The sequence below is a fragment of the Microcebus murinus genome, chromosome 3 (genome assembly GCF_040939455.1).
Source record: "Microcebus murinus isolate Inina chromosome 3, M.murinus_Inina_mat1.0, whole genome shotgun sequence".
Taxonomy (NCBI): Eukaryota; Metazoa; Chordata; class Mammalia; order Primates; family Cheirogaleidae; genus Microcebus; species Microcebus murinus.
The window spans coordinates 35,476,452-35,497,939 of NC_134106.1; the positions used below are offsets into that span (position 1 = coordinate 35,476,452).

The 21,488-nt window shown below is 37.6% G+C and overlaps 1 protein-coding gene across 3 annotated transcripts in view; it reads right to left on the reverse strand.

Annotated features, from left to right (window-relative positions):
• Positions 1-15,388, reverse strand: part of THADA (THADA armadillo repeat containing) — a 325,009-nt gene extending 309,621 nt beyond the window's left edge. For 2 of the 3 annotated variants that reach the window (XM_076000709.1, XM_020288594.2), the window contains exons 1-9: positions 15,265-15,388; positions 13,385-13,436; positions 12,867-12,962; positions 12,466-12,560; positions 11,644-11,774; positions 3,989-4,137; positions 3,624-3,656; positions 2,981-3,029; positions 438-625 (exon numbers count right to left, since the gene is read on the reverse strand). In XM_076000709.1, the coding sequence (XP_075856824.1) occupies positions 438-625; positions 2,981-3,029; positions 3,624-3,656; positions 3,989-4,137; positions 11,644-11,774; positions 12,466-12,560; positions 12,867-12,942 (721 nt within the window). In that variant the 5' untranslated portion in view covers positions 12,943-12,962; positions 13,385-13,436; positions 15,265-15,388. The remainder of the gene's footprint in view (positions 1-437; positions 626-2,980; positions 3,030-3,623; positions 3,657-3,988; positions 4,138-11,643; positions 11,775-12,465; positions 12,561-12,866; positions 12,963-13,384; positions 13,437-15,264) is intronic. The other variant, XM_076000708.1, reaches the window with a different exon arrangement.
• Positions 15,389-21,488: the final 6,100 nt, after the last annotated feature.

Consider the following 21,488-nt stretch of genomic DNA (forward strand, 5'->3'; position numbering starts at 1 on the left):
GCAGCAACAAATGAAATACAAGGAGGAATACTGACCAGGACCACAATCAGCAACTACTGTAATTATCTGAAGATAACACCTACTGATAAGGAGAAATGTATGGGCTATCCTAGTCCTTCCAGATCTTCCCTCTAAATCTGGAAATTTCTTCTAAAGAATTCTCTTTAGCTATTTGAAGTCTGTGGCTTTTCAACACTAAGATTATTAGGTTTTCTTCTTCATACACAATACAACACACACACACAAACTTAGGAAAGTCCTTCAACATTATCCCTTGCTGAATTGGTACATTTGAAAGCAAAAAGCATTAAAATCATGTAATCCATGGCCTTCCCTCACTTTGAAAGGCTAAAAGAAGAGATATTCCACATCTGAGTTAATTATTGTATTTTATGCCATTATTAGGAAAAGCTAATGTTATATGTTGTTACACTTACCATCACTTAAAAACTTTGTGAAGATACTCAGCAATCCACACATACTTTGCCATATGGGAGAACTGGAAGACTTCCAAAGATTTCCCTGGAAACCTTGTACTTTCTGTACTAACACCATTGAAACTCTTATGCCTACTAACAAGTCATTCATCAACCGTGTTTGAACAATATGATTTCCAGCAAATTTTCTACAAAGAAAAGATATTATTACAAAAAGAAATTCAAATAAAAGTGTCAACATTTCTACCTCAATGTGTGAAGATTAAGTACATTGCTCAAAAGGCCAAAATCAATTTTAGATTATAGTATTTATACTTTTTTCTTCCATTCCCATAAACATCCCAACTAGGTAAACATTTATTGTGAACTTCCAACACTCTTAACTTACCTCAACATGTTCCTCTTTCTCAGCCAATGACTAACTTCACTTCTCTTTTTTAGGACATAGATCAGAAATCAAGAACAAATGACAGAATTTACAAACCTGAACACTCCCTCAACCTTGGTAAACTTTCTTTACCTGGCATCCAAGATGACAGACTCTCCTAGATTTTCTTCCTACTTCACCAGTGCTCCTTCCCAGACACCTTGACTAGTTCATGCTCTTCTCCCTGATCTCTCTGTGGCAGCACTCCCCAGCACTCAGCCCTCAGTCTTCTTAATTTTTCCATTTAATTCTCTCCCTTGATGGTAATCTCTTCTAGCTCATACATTTTAAATTGTAAATAAATATGTGAACTTATCTTTAACTCCAAACCTAAAATATTGTAATCATCCTTGCCTCCTTTCCTCTTCATCCCATCTGTAAGAAAATCCTATTGGTTCTACCTTCAAAATATATCTAGAGTCTGACCACCTCCACTGCTACCATCTTCACCTGAGCCACTCTCATCTCTCCCTAGGATTACTGCAATAGCCTCCTCATTGGTCTTCCTGTTTCTATCCTTGCCTCTCTCAGTGTATTCTACATATAGCAAAACACAGAGTGACCCTATTAAAGCATTAGTCAGGAAAAATAGTTTGGCAGTTCTTCAAAAAGTTAAACATAGAATTACCAAATGATCCAGCAATTCTACTCCTAGGGTGTACAGCCAAAACAAATGAAAGTAGAGACCTAAATAGATATTAATACTTGTACACCAATGTTTATAGTAACATTATTCACAACAGCCAAAAGGGAGAAACAGCCCAAATGTCCATCAACAGATAAATAGATAAATAAAATGTGGCATATACATATAATGGAATATTCTTTAGCCATACAAAAATGAAATTCTGATACATAGATGAACCTTGAAAACATAAGAGAAATAAACCTGACACAAAAGGACAAATATTGTATGATTCCATTCATATAAGTACCTAGACTTGGCAAATTCAAAGAGATATAAAGTAGAATAGAGGTTATCAGGGGATATGGGGAAGGATTAAAACAATGAATTTTCTTTTGGACACACTGAATTTGAGGCACCTGTAAAACATCCAAGATGAAATGTGTAAAGAAAACTAACTACATGAATCTACTATTCAGGAAAGATATCTTAACTCGGAGTGATAAATTTGGAAATCCTGAGTGTATAGGTGGTAGCTGACAGCTTTCAAGCGAATGATATAAAGCAGTCAGAACAAATAGAATAAAAAGGATAGAACACACATTTAAGAAATGAGCAGAGAAAGAAGAGCCTAAAAGGAGACAGAGGAAGAGCTCCTGGTGAGACAAAGGACATCTTGAATGAAATATGGCATGCAGGTATTATTAATACTTCTCCCTCCCACAACCTCCCTAAACCAACAGCCATGGGATTTAAAACACAAAAAGATAATAAATACTTAAGGGCAGCAAACAAGCAACAAGACAATAATAATATTATTTTAGGAGCTGCAAAGCAGATGGATGACTAATAACTGACTCAGCAGAATCAAGAAAGGCAAATACTAAAGCCAGAGAACAAGCCCCAAAACAACCTGATTTGTAGCCCCCCCCCTCCCCGAAAGGCTCAGAAACAGCTGGCACAAGGTACTCCTTGATTTGGAAGTTAATGTAGGTCTGAAAACAGGAAAACTGACTACAAGCCGGTTTAAAAGAGTAAGAATTCTGGGCCACCTGGCCCTGCAAAATGGCTGCTCCGGGAGCTATGGCCACAAAAAAAATAATAAAGAGAAAGCAATGTAGAAGAAATAGACTATGAAGAATTATCACCAATATCCCCAGATAACAAAGGATACTTCACCCATGATATGAAAACAGGATGCTATGAAAAAGGAACATTTAGAGGTGTGGAAAATCGTTCTAATATTCATAATAATTTATTAAATTTTTAATATGTTACCTAAATATTTAAATTTTATATATTAAAACATTTTGTTATTTATTAAATTTAAATATCAAGCCTCTAAAAATAAATTTAAATAGTAAGGTCTACTATTAATGGAGAGGGATGAAAAGAGTCATTCTGAGACCCTTCTTAAAATTTACTTTGAACAACACACAACAACAAATGTACACACACACATGCACAAGGATGCAAACATTTAGTACTTGCCTGTTTTCTTCCAGGATTTCAATTAAACTCTTCTGCAGAAAATGAAGCACTGAAACAAAAAATATAATAACAAGCTAGAATTTAAAACTGTGAGTTTTTTTTTTTTTTTTTTTTTGAGACAGAGTCTCACTTTGTTGTCCAGGCTAGAGTGAGTGCCGTGGCGTCAGCCTAGCTCACAGCAACCTCAAACTCCTGGGCTCAAGCGATCCTCCTGCCTCAGCCTCCCGAGTAGCTGGGACTACAGGCATGCGCCACCATGCCCGGCTAATTTTTTATATATATATCAGTTGGCCAATTAATTTCTTTCTATTTATAGTAGAGACGGGGTCTCGCTCTTGCTCAGGCTGGTTTTGAACTCCTGACCTTGAGCAATCCGCCCGCCTCGGCCTCCCAAGAGCTAGGATTACAGGCGTGAGCCACAGCGCCCGGCCGAAACTGTGAGTTTTAACTTTAACATAAGAAAACATTTTAAATCACTGCTACCTAAAAGGATATCATAATACAAAAGTAGAAATTTAAAAGGAAGGAGCCCAATGCACCTTAATTATCTGTAGTACTCCACCTATTGCCAAAAATTTTAAAAAGAGCCAGTTTCAAAATGACTTATATGAGCAGTCACCTCACAGAACAAAATAGGACTTACCATTTTTAAGCAGATTATTAATACTTGCTCTACCTATAGGGGAAAAAATGAACACTGGTAAAGAGTTTCAGGACCAAAATTAATATCATTTAAAAACAATGATGTGGAGGGGATGGGTACATTCACACCTAATGGGTGTTGTGTGCACCATCTGGGGGATGGGCATGCTTATACCTCTGACCCGGGTAGTGCAAAGGGTATAAATATAACCTAAACATTTGTACCCCCGTAATGTTCTGAAATAAAAAATAAATAAACACATAAAAATCTCAAAAAATAAATAAATAAAATAAAAAATAAAAATAAAAACAATGATGTAATGACAAGTGTTAGCCAAAAAAACTACTAGAAAAGTACTAGCTTACCCAACTTAAAGTTCTCCACACAGGAAGATATATTGTCAATTACTTTCCTATAAGAGTATAAATCAGTAGTATTCAATTCTTCCTGAAGACGAGTAGTAAAACTGTGTATAGCCTTGCTTAGATAAAATTCAGGTAGTTCATTCAGTGAGCTAGAAAAAGAACCAAATATTAAACCTAGTAGCACCAGGATATGTGGGGAGGGAAGAGAATCATACAAAATGTAGGAATATTGAACTTAACCTTCAAAATATAGCCAGAAAAGTACAACTTCACACTACCATCACTAGAATTTCCTGGCCTATCATCTCTCATCTGGTCTCCCTGCTGGAATTCCATCTTACCTCCCTCCTCTCTTAACACTGTTCTCAACAGAGCAGCCATAGCAATTTCCTCCACCCAGAACACTCTTTCCTCAAATATATCCAACAATCATTGCTTCACCTCTTTCAGGTCAATCTCACATTTGAGCAAAGCTATCTGAAATGCCCACCATATTGTAAATTATAACCCTCACACCATCCTTGGTCCTCCCTTTCCACTTTAGTTTTCTCCATAGCACTCATGCCATCTAATATCCCACGTATGTTGCTTATTTATTTTGTTTTCTATCTTCCCACAGAACCTTCAGTCTAGAATCTCCCTTTTAGACCAATTTATTCATTGTATCTTCAATTCCTAGAAGAGTGCTTGAAACACAGTAAGCAGTCAATACAGAGTTATTGAAGGGATAAATTAAGCATGTGTCAATTTTACCTCAATTAGTCTAAATCAAAACCAATAGGCTTTTTTTTTTGAAATTTGAACAATTCAAAACTATTTTGGAAGAAAAAAATTCAAAAATAGGAATATTCTGAAAAAGAAGAGTCACTAAAGGGGTGATCTATCTTTTTACATTATATCACATTATCAAACTATAGTAAATAGAAGTGTAGTGATAATGTATTAACAAATACACTCAAGTCTAACACTGAACCCATGTTTATATAGGCACATATAATACAGTAAGGTGGCATTCAAAATATGTAGGGACAGATGGATTATTCAAAAGTTTAGAGACAAGTAGCTCCCCATATGGAAAAGAAAATTAAGTTGAATCTCTACCTCACACTACATTCAAAACTTAATTCCAGATGGATTTAAAAGTTAATCAAAAAAAAGTACTATCAAACAAGCAAAAATTTTTTTAATATTGTATTAGAGAATACATACATAAGCAAAGTATGAAACTCAGAAATCTACACAAAGAAAAAATTAGCTGAGTTAATAACAAAAAATAATTTTTTAAGTTTTATAGACAAGACACCATGAAGAAAGTTTAAAGTAACAAAGAACTATGTTTGGCATATAATCTATACAGAGCTCTTCTAAGTCAAGAAAATATTCTAACGAAAAAATGTACAAAGGATATGCAATGACAAAAAAAAGTCAAACTCCACACACTGAAAAATGTTTAATCACACCAGAAATCTGGGAAATGCAAACTATAACAAGATAACGTTTTCACCCATCTGATTTTTAAAAATTTAAAGATTGCTATTATCCAGTGTTGGAAAAATACAAAGAAACATGTACTCTCAGCTGGGCATGGTGGCTCATGCCTGTAATCCTACCACTCCGGGAGGTTGAGGTGGACGGATTGTTTGAGCTCAGGAGTTTGAGACCAGCCTGAGTGAGAGCAAGACCCCATCTCTACCGAAAAAATAGAAAGAAATTAGCTGGACAACTAAAACTATATAGAAAAAATTAGCCAGGCATGGTTGGCGCATGCCTGTAGTCCCAGCTACTCAGGAGGCTGAGGCAGTAGGATTCCATGAGCCCAGAAGTTTGAGGTTGCTGTGAGCTAGGCTGACGCCACAGCACTCTAATTTGGGGAACAGAATGAAACTCTGCCTCAAAAAAAAAAAAAAAAGAAAGAAAGAAACATGTACTCTCATTCACTGATGGTAGAAGTGTAAACTTGAGGAGCTTTTTTTTCCCTTCGTGAGTCTTGAACTGTTGTCCAAACTGAGGTGCGATGGCACAATAACAGCTGACTGCAGCCTCAAACTCCTGGGCTCAAGGGATCCTCCTACCTTGGCCTCCCAAGTAGCTACGACTATAGGCGCATACCACCACACCTGGCTAACTTTTTTTATTTTTTGTGGAAACGGGATCTCACTATGATACGCAGGCTGGTCTTGAACTCCTGGGCTCAAATGAACCTCTTGCCTCGGCCTCCCAATGTGCAGGCACTACAGAGTGATGAAACAGCTTTTGAGGAGTACAATTAAACAGTATCTATCACAAATTTCAACAGGTATAACTTTTGGTCCAGAAATTCTACTTCCTGGAATTTATCTCAGAAAAATACATATATACAATTACATACATGATTAAGAATATATATATCTGTGAAAAATGATGATGGTATTTTAATAGGGATTGCATTGACTCTGTAGATCACTTTGGGTAGTATAGACATTTTAACAATGTTGATTCTGCTGACCCACGAACATGGTATGGTCTTCCACCTGTTTATGTCCTCTGCTATTTCCTTCCTCAGAGTTTCATAGTTCTCCCTGTAGAGGTCTTTTACCTCCTTAGTTAAATATATTCCTAGGTACTTTATTTTCTTTGTTGCTATTTTGAAGGGAATTGAGTCTTTGATTTGGTTCTCAGTTTGACTGTTATTTACATATATGAATGCCTCTGATTTGTGTGTATTGATTTTGTATCCTGAGACTTTACTGAATCCATTTATCAATTCCAGGAGTCTCTTGGTTGAATCCTTGGGGTTTTCTAGATATAGTATCATATCATCAGCAAAAAGTGAGAGTTTAATCTCTTCTGCCCCCATTTGGACACCTTTAATTCCGTTCTCTTGTCTGATTGCTATAGCAAGGACTTCCAGCACTATGCTGAATAGAAGTGGAGATAGTGGGCAACCTTGCCTTGTTCTAGTTCTAAGTGGGAATGCTTTCAAATTTTCCCCATTCAGTATGATGTTGGCTGTGCGTTTGTCATATATGGCTTATATCATTTTTAGGTAACCCCCGTCTATGCCTATTTTGTTAAGCATTCTTATCATAAAAGGGTCTTGAATTTTGTCAAATGCTTTTTCTGTATCTATTGAGAGGATCATACAGTCTTTGTTTTTGCTTCTGTTTATGTGGTGAATTGCATTTATAGATATGCATATGCTGAACCATCCTGCATCTCTGGGATAAAGCCCACTTGGTTGTATGGAACCAGAGAAGACCCTGTATAGCAAAAGTAATCCCAGGCAATAAAAATAAAATGGGAGATATCAATTTACCAGACTTCAAACTATACTACAAGGCTATGGTAATTAAAACAGCTTGGGCCCGGGCACAGTGGCTCATGCCTATAATTCTAGCACTCAGGGAGGCCGAGGCAGGCAGATCCCTTGAGGTCAGGAATTCGAAACGAAACTGAGCAAGATCGAGACCCCGTCTCTACTAAAAATAGAAAGAAATTAATTGGACAACTAAAAATATATAGGAAAAAAAAAATTAGCCGGGCATGGCGATGCATGCCTGTAGTCCCAGCTACTCATGAGGCTGAGGCAAAAGGATTGCTTAAGTCCAGGAGTTTGAGGTTGCTGTGAACTTGGCTGATGCCACAGCACTCTAGCCTGGGCAACAGAGTGAGACTCTGTCTCAAAAAAAAAAAATACCAGCTTGGTACTGGCACAAGAACAGGGACATTGACCAGTGGAACAGAACAAAGAACCCAGATATAAAACCATCCTCATATAGCCATCTAATCTTTGACAAAGCAGACAAGAACAAACACTGGGGAAAAGAATCCTTATTCAATAAATGGTGCTGGGAAAACTGGAGAGCCACTTGTAGAAGACTCAAATAGGATCCACACCTTTCACTTCTCACAAAAATCAACTCAAGCTGGGTAACAGACTTAAAACTAAGGTGTGAAACTATTAGAATTCTAGAGGAAAACGTTGGAAATACTCTTCTAGACATTGGCCTAGGCAAAGAATTTATGAAGACGACCCCAAAGGCAATCATAGCATCAACAAAAATAAATAAATGGGACCTGATCAAATTAAAAGGCTTCTGCACAGCCAAAGAAACTGACACGAGAGCAAACAGACAACCTATGCAAAAGTCCTCAAACTTTTTAAACAGGAGGCCAGTTCACTGTCCCTCAGACCGTTGGAGGGCCGGACTATAGTTTAAAAAAAACTATGAACAAATTCCTATGCACACTGCACATATTTTATTTTGAAGTAAAAAAAACAAACGGGCAAAAACACCCACATGTGGCCCTTGGGCCATAGTTTAAGGATTCCTGACCTACAGAATGGGAGAAAATTTTCACAAGCTACACATCCAATAAAGGGCTGATAACTAGAATCTATTTACAACTTAGGAAAATCAGCAAGAAAAAAATCAAACAACCCTATCAAAAAGTGGGCAAAAGACACGAACAGAAACTTTCCAAAAGAAGACAGAATAATGGCCAACAAACATATGAAAAAATGCTCAACATCTCTAATCATCAGGGAAATACAAATCAAAACCACAATGAGGTATCACTTAACTCCAATGAGAATGGCCTTTATTAACAAGTCCCAAAACAATAAATGTTAGCATGGATGTGGAGAGATAGGAACACTCTTACATTGCTGGTAGGACTACAAACTAGTTCAACCTCTATGGAAAGCAATATGGAGATACCTTAAAGCGATACAAGTAGATCTACCATTTGATCCAGCATCCCATTACTGGGCATCTACACAAAAGAACAAAAGTCACTTTATAAAAAGGACACCTGCATGGGACCTGATCAAATTAAAAGGCTTCTGCACAGCCAAAGAAACTGCCATGAGAGCAAACAGACAGAATGTTTATAGCAGCATAATTCACAATTGCAAAGATGTGGAAACAATGGAAGTGCCCATCAATACATGAGTGGCTTAATAAAATGTGGTATACGTATACCATGTAGTACTATTTAGCTATAAGAAACAATGGTGATATAGCACCTCTTGTATTTTCCTGGATAGAGCTGGAACCCATTCTACTAAGTGAAGTATCCCAAGAATGGAAAAATAAGCACCACATATACTCACCATCAAATTCGTTTCACTGATCAACACCTAAGTGGACATATAGGAATAACATTTATTGGGCATCGGGCAGGTGGGAGGGTGCAGGAGGGGATGGGTATATACATACATAATGAGTGCTATGCACACCATCTGGGGGATGGATACACTTAAAGCTCTAACCCTTGGGGGAGGGGCAGGGCAATATATATAACCTTAATGTTTGTACCCCCATAATATGCTGAAGTAAAAAAAAAAGAATATCATTGCAGTATTGCCAGAATAAGGAAAACCTGAAAATAAACTAAATATCAATGGGGAAGTAATTAAATAAACCATGTAATATGAGTCATGTAATATGTACCATATATCTACATATATGGTATATATAAATTTTGGTACATCCATATAACGGAATATTATAACTGTTAGAAAGAATAAGGATTGCTTCTGGGAATGTGAAATATTGCATTACAGAAAATAGTATGGCAGTTTCTCAAAAAACCAAAAATAGAATTACCCTATGATCTGGCAAACCCACCTCTAGATATATTTCCAAAAGAACTAAAAGCAGAGTTTTGAAGAGATATTTGCACATAGCAGCATTATTCACAATAGACAAGAGGTAGAATCAACCCAAATGTCCATCAAAGGATAAGGGATGAACTAAATATGGTATATACATACAATGGAATATTATTCAGCCTTACAAAGGAAGAAAATCCTGTCATATGCTACCATATGGATGAATCTTGAGAACATCAAGTGAAGTTAAGTCAGTCACAAAAATACAAATATAAATATTCCTCTTATATAAGGTATCTAAAGTAATCAAATTTATAGAAACAAAAAATAGAATGATGGTTGCCAGGTGCTAGAGGAAAGAGGTGTTAACAGGTATAAAGTTTCAGTTCTGCAAGATGAAAACGTTCTTGAGATCCACTGCACAATGATGAAATATACTTACCACTATAGAACTATATTTAAAAATGGTTAAAATGATAAATTTTACATTATGTGGTTTTTAGCACAATTTTTTAACAAAAAGAAAAAAAGGATTATACTAACATGGAAATATCTTTAAGATATTCTTTGTTTGGTGTTTTTTTTGTTTTTTTGAGACAAGGTCTCACTCTGTTGCCTGGTCTAGAGTGCAGTGGTGTCATCGTAACTCACACAGTAGGCCAGGCACGGTGGCTCATGCCTGTAATCCTAGCACTCTAGGAGGCTGAGGCGGGTGGATTGCTCAAGGTCAGGAGTTCGAAACCAACCTGAGCAAGACCCCACCTCTACTAAAAATAGAAAGAAACTAATTGACCAACAAAAATATATATACAAAAAATTAGTCGGGCATGGTGGCACATGTCTGTAGTCCCAGCTGCTCGGGAGGCTGAGGCAGTAGGATCACCTGAGCCCAGGAGATTGGGGTTGCTGTGAGCTAGGCTGACGTCACGGCACTCACTCTAGCCCGAGCAATAGAGTGAGACTCTGTCTCAAAAAAAATAAAAACATAACTCACAGCAACCTCAAAATCCTGGGCTCAAGTCGTCCTCCTGCCTCTGTCTACCAAGTAGCTGGACTACAAGTGCACACTACCACACCTAGCTAATTTTTGTACTTATTGTAGAGACAGAGTCACTATGTTGTTCATGCTGGTCTCAAACTCTTGGCTTTAAGCAATCCTCCCACCTCAGCCTCCGCAAAGTGCTAGGATTACAAGGGTAAGCCACCGCATTCAGCCTGGGTTCTTCTTAAAGCTTTTAAATTTTTACTAGTATTGATTTTAGTATTTGTGTGTGTGTGTTGAATCAAATAACTCTTCTATACTCTTTCCATCAATCTATAAGAATATAAAACTACCCAGACTCTGGATTTAAACTTATCAACCTCTGAGACATTCTTTAGTAAAAGAACAAGCCACGGAGCATTATGTAGAATGTAATCCCCTTTATATAAAAAATAAAAAATAAAATATAACACACATATGCTGAACCCAAAGAAAAGCCTAGAAAGGAGGGAGGGGAGACATGGGCAATATACGTAACCTTAACATTTGTGCCCCCGTAATATGCTGAAATAAAAATAAATTTTTTAAAAAGGCTAGAAAGATATTAAATAGATACCAAAATGTTAAGTGACAACCTTTATCAAGTCATAAGCCAGAAAGAGTGAAATAGAAGCCTCATTTTTTATTTTGTGTACTTCTATATTGCTTGACATTTTTACATCAAGCATATAGTCCTGTATTATCCGTATAATTACATATTTAAACCAAGAATAGATAGGACAAAGAGAGAAAAAAATAACAAGATGACAGATTTAAACATAACCAATAAACATAAATGGACTGAGCCAGGAGTAATCAATCTAGAGCCCACAGACTAAACCCTACAGCCTCTAATGCCTGTAACCTAAGAAGGCTTTTTACAGTTTTAAAGAGTTGAAACCAATTAATCAAACAAACAAAATAAAGAAGAAACCCTATGAATGAAATTTTTAGTTCAGTTTTATCAAACCAAGGATGGTGTGATTACTTTTGGTCAAATTTGACATTAATCACACCCAACTTTCCTTCCTTTCTTACCTTGCCAATACTTTCTTCAAGGGATTCTTTAGACTCAAAGAAAGATAAATGCTCGCTATAATATCCAAAGAACTTTCAATAGTGGGATCACACAGGCCATTTTTATTTACTTTCTCCAGTAAAGGCACAATCTATAATCAAAAAAATTCAAAGTAATTTTTTATAATAGCAAGTCTACCAAAGTAACATGGTTACAAATACTCTTTTAAGTCTTAATTATAATGTGAAATGTTTTCCACACTGCACTGTTAGGGACACTGATTTAAACACCTATTTCACTATTTATTAACTTTTTTAACCCATGTCCCCAATACCCTCTTTACCCTCTAGACCCACCTCCACTGAGAATCACAGACCTATTAGCAGCTTAAGGTATAAAACATCTGTAGCACTATTTAAAAACCTGTACTATATTTAATTGCTTTCCTAATAAGTATCATACACACTTAAACAGTAAATCCTAATATTAAAATACTAATAAGGATAATCTTTATATTTTAAATTAACTTTTAAATGTATCTGCTAAAAAGTTCTGAAGATTTAGATTAATAGAAACAATCTTTTAAAATTTATCTCCACAAAAAAAAATACATACACAATTATCTCCTATCTATTTACAGTTACAATCATGGTAAAAGCCTGAATATGGCTTCTATTGCTGCTTTGAATAAAAGGATCTTATGCAATGAGAAGAAAAAAAAACACCTATTCTTCATTAATAAATTGATATTAAATTGAGATCCAAATTGTCAGTTATTTCTTAAAATCCCTAATAGCATGATAATCTTCTAGATGTACCCATGAATATCAACTCAGGCTTACCTGTTTAACACACTGGATTTGTGACACTCCATCCGTGAGTTGTACACAACGTAAGAGCAAAGAAGCTAGATTTTTCCCTTCCACATCAGCAGACACTATACATAACACACACACAAAAAAAATTATTCAATGATTTAACAATATATGAATATGAGTTTGCATTTGTTATGCATTCTACAAAATTTTTAAGATTACAAACCAAAAAAGAAAAAAAAAACCAGGTAGAATTTAGTCTGACGATAGAATTTTTAAAAAACCATCTTACATCCAAAACTGACTGTAAGAAACATGGAAAAATTAAATAGGAAGCGTTAGAACATTATGTGCTATGGGGTCCCACAGATTAAAATACTCAACTTACAAACTAGAAAATATAGTAAATAAGTGAAATCAGAACTCACATCTCAAAGTTTCAACGTCCTGATGACAAATGGTCAACGCAGTAAGTTGTGTTCCTTTCTTCTTCTTTACACCCATTTTAAATAGAATAGTAGTCACTGCAAGAAAGAATACTTTAAGGCATTGCTAATGCAGAGTTTCTCAACCTCAGCACTACTAACAGTTTGAGCCAGATAAGTCTTTATTGAGGGGTGTTGGTATGTGCACTATAAGATGTTTAGTACATCACTCATTAAATGCTAATATCATCCTCCTCCAAGTTGTGACAATCAAAAACTATCTCTAAACATTGTCAAATGTCCCCTGGGGAGCAAAACTGCCCCAGGTTGAGAATCACTGTCTAAGGATTTCTGCTTTGAAAAAGAAAAATTTTTTAAGCTCAAGAAGAGTTTATTGTCTAAAGTTACTTTTACCTTATATGAGTCAGTCTTTGTATTTTAAAACACAGCAAATCTTCATTTTAGTAAAACTAAAAGAAACCACCATAGATTGTTCCAAAATTAAATTGCGCCAAACTAACCTCGGTGACTTGATAGACTAACAGATCAGCAGGTGCCACTGTATCTTGATTTCTGCAAAAATGCAAAAATAAAAAGTAAACTTTTGCATACTATCCTTGTGAGATTGTTTTAACAAATTAATGGGATCATAATGGGCTAAACAATCTTACTCAAAGACTATACACCACTACACACTAACAGTCCCATGACATCTGATAAGAAGACACTATTGAAATGGCATAGGGTTCTTTTTTGGATGCAGTTAGCATTGTTAGCAGTGTTTATTATGCAAATATTAGAGGACATAACAATGCATTTATAAAAGGCACAAAGCTAGAAGGACACCTTGAATGACAGAATCAGGATGAAAAACAGCTCATTAAACTGGAATAATGAGCAATATGAAATTTACCAAGATAAAATAGAAATAAATGTAAAAGCCTAAATTTAGATTAGGAAAAACACAGACATACAGGATGGGGAATCGGAGGTGAAACATGGTTTCAAACAACTCAATATGTGAGCCAACGGCACAACATGACTGCTAAAAGCAACATTAGAAGTCAGCCAGATCAAGGGAGTGCATGATTCCTTGGTTATCCAAACAGGTCAGGTGACATGTAGAACATTAGGTGCAGTGCTAGTGGCCACACTTTAAGGAGCCATAACAAACAATAGAGTTTCCAAGAAACAACATTTCTGAAGGTCCTAGAGAGTACCTCCTGCAGAAAACAGCTCAGTTAACCAAAGGAATTTGGTCTAGAGAAAAGAGGATAGGAGAAGTTCCTTAAAATTGCTGCTGGAATGTTTTGGAGAAAATGGAAGTAGATTCTTTTTGTCTTGCTATAGGATTAGTAAAAGTCAGTGCAAGCTTCAGGGAGGCAGTTTCCAGCTCAATCAATATAAAGGAAGAAGTTTATGGTCCCACTATGGAATGAGCTACCTTTTAAACAGAGAATTTTCCAACATTGGGACTATCCAAACAGACGGTGACTGAACACTTTTCTCTTTGACTCCTTGAAGTGGCCTCCTAACTGGTCTCCTCACTTCTATCCTGGCCTCCAAAGCGTCCATTCTCTTCATAGTTATTAAAACAATCTTTTAAAAATTCTAATCAAATCTAATTATTCTCTTGCTTAAAATTTCCCATGGACTTCCAATCACACTTAGAATAAAATCCAAACTTGAGAGTTTGGCCTTCAAGGCCCTAAATAATCTGACCCTGCCTTTCTCTGCTGGTCTTCTCAATTCAATCTCCTCTTCACCATCTCAGGGGCTTTGCACTTCCTGAAGCGTATTCCCACCTAAAAGGCTTTATACCTTCCGATACCTCTCAGCCTGTTAATACTCATTCCAGCACACCATCACATCATATAATACAAGGTTAGAGGGCGTTGAGGAAAGGTAACTGGGGAGATTACTCTCTGGTGAATGGTTAGTGAGTTTGCAGGATAATTTGATTTTGGAACCCTCAAGGCTACACAAAAATAGACTCCATGATTACGTTTTAGGTTCAACGGATGCCTAAACGTGTGTCCTGATGAATTGGGCTGACTTTTCCCTGATGACTGGGAAAATCCTGTATCCACCGCAAGGTCCTGGTTCAGTGGCCAGAAGGTGCCCAGTAAATAACTCTGGGTTATTTACTGGGTCCCACTTACTGCTTCCCTTTTGAACGCTGCTTCACTACCACCTACACCTGTCTTGCTCACTTCCCCAAACATTCTCTGGGCGATTTCTGAACCACGTGGGGCCAGAGGAATGACAGATGAAAAGTGGCAATACTAAAAGATGAGCATTGGTGTGACTCGCCAGGCGGCCCAAGCAAACTGGACAAGCCAAGTGGAGGAGAGTCACGCGCTACCGCGGGTCTGGCAAACAGAACTCCTGGGAGCCAAACCTCGTGCCCGTGGGCGTCTGAGAAGAGTCGCAGTCGTCTGGACGAGTGCCGGAAGCTGGTGTCGCCCTACGGCGTCTCCGTGGCTCGCAACTCGGTCTGCAGTGCACTACCGGGTCAGGGCACAGCGAGGGAGGCAGGGGACCGGAGGAGAAATCATCGCGGGAATTGACCGAATACAGAGCCTCCAATCAGGAGTTCGGCGAGGCCGTGACGTCACCGCAGGTGGGCGGTAGCCAGCGGATTTGGCTGACCTGCGACGTTATCTTAGCCCTGTGCTTTACCTAGGGCTTTGGGTCTAGTGGAGTCACTTGCGACAACGCTAACCTAATCATCTTCACAGGACTGGGTGCCTAGGAAGCGCCTTTGTCCTGATCCCTTTACTCGGTTTACTCTGCGCAGAGACGGGGAGAAAACTACCTCTGGGCCTTGGAAACGAGAAGCCCAGCGACTTTAGAGCCTGTGAGATGGGTAGGGGGTGGGGCGGGGATTGAACCGAAGCCACGATAAGAATTTGGACTAAAATGAGAAATGCTGAAATGAACTAACGTATGTCAAAGTGCGTTTTTTTATTCAGCAAATAGTTAATGAACTAACTCTATGGTTGCAGCGGCCAGGCGCTAACCTTCAAAATTACCCCTTATTTAGGATATATATTTTACACAGTTCATACAAATGATTAGACAATTCGGTGCTTTTTTTTTCCCACCTAGAGATGGGGTCTCGCTATGGTGTCCAGGCTGGCCTTGCACTGCTGGGTTCAAGGGATCTTCCTGTAAAAAGAAAATCACAGTCTCAAACACCTGTGAAGAACTGGCCCCACACAGATCATTCATTAAGGAAATTTCTTGCTAACCTCCCATAAGCAAGGACGTGCAGATTGTACCTATGTCTGGCTCCTAAAACTAAAGACAATCTGAGTCCACATTAATAATGAATTACAAGTTTATCTTACAGGTAACAGAACGGGAGACATGGCAGAATCAGATATTCTTCACCTACCCTGGGACATCTACATAATCGATACGTCCTTCACTCCTTTATTTTATGTAAAAATGTAGATTTCTTGGACCTCAGAAGAATGTAGCCAGTACATCATAACTCCCCCCCACCCCTTTTATTCTTCTCTCTGTATTTTATCTCTTCTCTCCTTTAAAATGCTGAAGGTTTCAACCTTCCCTTTGGAAAAACAGCCACAGCTTGTCTGCAGTTCCTGTTTTTCCCAGGCGTGTCCTCATAATCCTGGTTTAAAAAAACCTCCTTTGAGACTTTTGCCTAAGTCATTTATTTGGGTTGGCACTCCCTTGTCAGCCTCTTGAATAGTTGGGATTACAGGCACTAGCCACCACACCTGGCTCAGTCTCTTAAAAATAAATAAAATAACCAGGTGCCAAACACTACTCTAGGAGCTGGGATAGAGGGTAAGATCAGGAAACAGACATGATACTATCTTGAGCGGCATTAATTTGGGAAATAATGAGAAAGCTTTCAGTTCCCTAAACCTTTAGTCAATATTTTTCTGAATTTTATATCACCTGTCCTTGTTTTTCTTTATAGTTTTACCACATGTGTATGTATATCACTAAGCAATATCTTGTTTTGTTCAATTTCAAACTTTATTTATGGAATAGTATATGTATTCTCTAGTAATTTGCTTCCTTCAACATTGCTTTTGGATTCACCCACATAAAAGGTACTGAATTCTTCATTCACTCAATTGTATAGTATGCCATTGTTTAATATACTACATTTATGTATCCATTCTACTACCTCTTGACATTTGGGTAATTTCCAGCTTTTACTCTAACAATGCTATTGTGAAGTATTTTGTGCATGTCAACTGATGAGTGCATACAGAATGTTCTCTATAGTAATTTTTTCTAATATTTTCGGCAGGGACTGATAGTACGAAATACATTATACTTTAGAACCAAGTACATATGAGTACTCACACATAACTGAAACAAACATTTCTTGAAATAGTTGTTATTCTATTAGGTCATTGAATATGAAATGTCCAATTTCAAATCAAAAGTTTATTATATCTCAAACAAGTAGCAGCACACTTAATCAAAGTATGCGCCTAAGCTATCAACAGTTTTGCCATCTTCACGGCATCTCATTTATGCCAACAGCAAAGAAGCCTAGAGAGCAAATGATGATGAAATCACAAAAGGCATTTTCCACAGCTTGTTGAAAATTGAATATTTTTCCTTGCAAGAAGTGATCCAAAGCCTGGAAGAAGTGGTAGTCAGTTGGTGCAAGGGCTGGTGAATATGGTGGATGCCAGAGAGCTTCCAAGTCCAGGTTCTGTAATTTGAGCAGCATTATTTGTGTGACATGTGATCAAGTGTTGTCTTGCGAGGGGATTGGCCTGTCTCTGTTGACCAATCTCAGCTGCTTCATCCCAAGCATCGTCATCATTTCGTTCAGTTGGTTGCAGTAGACATCAGCTATAATTGACTGACTGGATTTCATGAAGCTGTGGTAGATAATACCCGCGCTGAACCACCAAGCAGACACCATTAGCCTTTTTTGATGAATATTCAGTTTTGGACTGTGTTTCAGCACTTCATCTTTAGCCAACCATTGTGCGGAACACTTGCAGTTGTCAAAAAGAATCCATTTTTCATCACATGTTACAATATGGTGTAGAAATGTTTTGCCTTTATGTCAAAGACAGCAAAGAAAGGCAAGCTTCTAGACAGTTTCTCTATTGTTGCTCATTTAATTCATGTGGAACCCATCTATCCAGCTTCTTTACCTTGCCAGTTTGTTTCAAATGTTCCAATATTTTTGGAATAGTAACATCAAACCTTGCTGCTAATTCATGTTGTAGGTTGAGATGAATTCGCTTCCACTACAGCTTTCAGCTCATTATTATCCACCATGGTCTCAGGTCCCACACATGGCTCATTTTCAAGATTAAAATCACCAGAATGGAACTTCTCAAACCATCGAAGTACTGTGCATTCATTAACCACATCCTTTCCAAACATTTCGTTGATATTTCAAGCTGTCAGTGCTGCATTGGTTCCAAGACAGAATTCATATTCGAAAATAATATGAACTTTTGACTTATCCATAGTTTCACAAAAATTGCTCTAAAACAAATCGAAAGATAATTACAAGCCAAAATGTGTGTTTAAAAGACTGAGAGTGTACCTTTACGATAAAAATAAGAAATTTCAAAGTGAAATGTCAATGATATCAATTGTCAAACTTAGTACTTAAGGAAATCGGACATTTCATACTTAATAACCTAAATTTGTTAAAAGGTGATGACTGCTATGGGGAGAAAAATGAGGGAATGAAAGATAAGAATATAGGGTAGATTTGTTGTCATTTTAAATAGAGTGGTCAGGATAGGCCTCATTGAGTAACGATTTGCAACAGATACAGACACCCAGGGAGAGGTAAGCACTCCATACAGCCACTAGAAAGGTCCTAGGGCAGGAGCTTTCCTGTTGGGAGAACAGCAAGGAGACCAGCGTGGCTGGAACCGAGCAAGCAAAGGAGTAAGTAGTAAAGAATGAGATGAGGTGGTTCAGATTATGTAAGGCCTTCAAGTTATTGTAAGGACTTTGACTTTCACTCCTAAATGAAATGTGGAATCATTTTGAGAAGAAGAGTAATGGAATATAATTTACATTTCAAAAGAATCACTGGAGCTACTTTGTTGAGAAGAGACTGTCCCAGATCCAGGAAGGCCAGTGAGGAGGTTATTACTGTAAACTAGGCAGGCAGGATGCTGGTGGCTCAGACCAGGGTGGTAGCAGTAGAGAGTGTGAGAAGTGGACAGATTCTGGATATAATTTAGAAGTAAAGCGAAGAGGATTATCCAAAGGATAGGATATTGGGTATGAGGAGAAGAGGAGTCAAAGATAATTCCAAGGTTTCTGGTCTGAGCAACTGGAAGGATGAAGTTGCCATCCACAGAGTGCTAGGAGCAGAAGTTTACTTGGAGCAGATTTGAATGGGTTTCAAAGAGTCTGGAAGAGTAATTGGCAAGAACAAGTAGAGGCAATTCCTTATAGTACTTCTAGTACACAAGGGCCAGATAAATGGAATGGTAACTCCTAGGGGAAGTATGGGCAAGAGAAAGTTTGGTTTTAAAGATTGAAATAGCGGCATGTTTGGAGAAGGTACTCTTGTTTTTGCTAGGCACCTGGTGGCACTACCAACTTGAGATCACTTTAAATTCTCTGCGTAAGGCTTTTCAGAACATAGCATGAATTTGAACCACAAACTTTTAAAAAATAATTATATATTTTATATATAATATATCGAAGTGTAAATGAAAACACAAATTACATAGTAAAAGTGAACTAGATAAAATCATGAACAGTAATCTATATATCCTTATTTTATTCAATATAGTTTAGAATTGTAAATATATACCTATTAAAATATCCTCCCCTCAATTAGAAAAGGAAAATTTTTATAATTTAATGATATAATTTCATATATAATTTTTAAGATTATTTTACATTTGCAAGCACATTTGAGTAATTAAAATTTCACCTTTTAAGATCACCCAAAAAAAGGCTTATTGCCTACACATTCACTACCCGTTTGTGAAGGTCTGAATGTCAGCCAAAACTTCAGTACAGCTGACCAGTCAAAAGTAAGGTTCTCTTGCAAGTAATGTTTTCCGTACGGAAAAGCATGACAGAGCCTCCCAGTTTCACAGTCACCATTACATCCCCAAAACTATAATTTAGAGTACTCTGCCAGCATTGCATGGTGATTTATGTAATTAAGCAATCTCCCATAAAAAGCCTTACTTAATAGTTTTATGTCTAAAATGAAGTACAAAAGCATATACTAGAGCTATGAATACAAATATTTTATTTCTTAATATATTTTGTTATTTACTAATATGTTTGTCCCCAAATCACTGAAAGAAAGCAAAGTACTTCTAGTATTTTTAATTTTTTAATTTTTTTTTTTAGAGATGGGGTCTCACTCTGTCACCCAGGCTGGGGTACAGTGGCTGACTGTAGCCTCAAACTCCTAAGCTCAAGTGACCCTCTGGCCTCAGTCTCCCAAGTAGCTAGGACTACAGGCACACGCCACTGCATCCAGCTTGTTATTTGTCTATTTATATATCTATTTATCTGGTTTGAAACACTAAACATTTATAGTTTGCAGTCATGATGTCAGCTGGGAGTACAGTCACCTGAGAGCTTGGCTGGGCCTGGAGAGTAAGATGTCTTACTCATTGGTGCTACTTACTGACAGGAGGCCTGAGTTCTTCCCTATGTGGGCCTCTCCACTGGCTGCTTGAGCAATCCGACAACATGGTGGCTGGCCTTATCCAGACTGAGCAAGAAAGAGCAAAGTAGGGCTGGGCGCGGTGGCTCACGCCTGTAATCCTAGCTCTTGGGAGGCCAAGGCGGGCGGATTGCTCAAGGTCAGGAGTTCAAAACCAGCCTGAGCAAGAGCAAGACCCTGTCTCTACTATAAATAGAAAGAAATTAATTGGCCAACTGATATATATATAAAAAATTAGCCGGGCATGGTGGCACATGCCTGTAGTCCCAGCTACTTGGGAGGCTGAGGCAGCAGGATTGCTTGAGCCCAGGAGTTTGAGGTTGCTGTGAGCTAGGCTGACGCCACGGCACTCACTCTAGCCTGGACAACAAAGCGAGACTCTGTCTCAAAAAAAAAAAAAAGAAAGAAAGAGCAAAGTAGAAGCTTCAAAGACTTTTTTACTTGTTTTTTAAATTTTTTCAGAGATAGAGTCTTACTGTGTCACCTAGGCTGAACTCAAACTCCTGGGCTCAAGCAATCCTCCCACCACACCACCCACCACTGTGCCCAGCTGAAGGTTCAGTGACTTATGGCCTAATCACAAGAGTCACACCCCATCATTTTGGCAACATCCTATTGGTTACATAGGTCAGCCCTGTTCAGTGTGAAAGGGTATACACAAGGGCGTGAAAACCAGGAGACCAGTATCATCAGATGGCCATTTTGAAGGCTGGCTACCATAGTACTGTAACACATCTGTAGATTTCCCTTGATGCATAAAACATGCTAAGGGATCACAACTAAGGAATGATTTATTTGCAAGTTGTTCAATTTCCATAGTATGTCTTAAGATAATAATACAATTTCTTACAAAATTATTTGCCATTAGTGATGTAAATTTTAATAGAAACCAGCATAGAGTTGAAACATAAAACTAGGTTGATTATGAATAAGAAACATTTTATATGTTC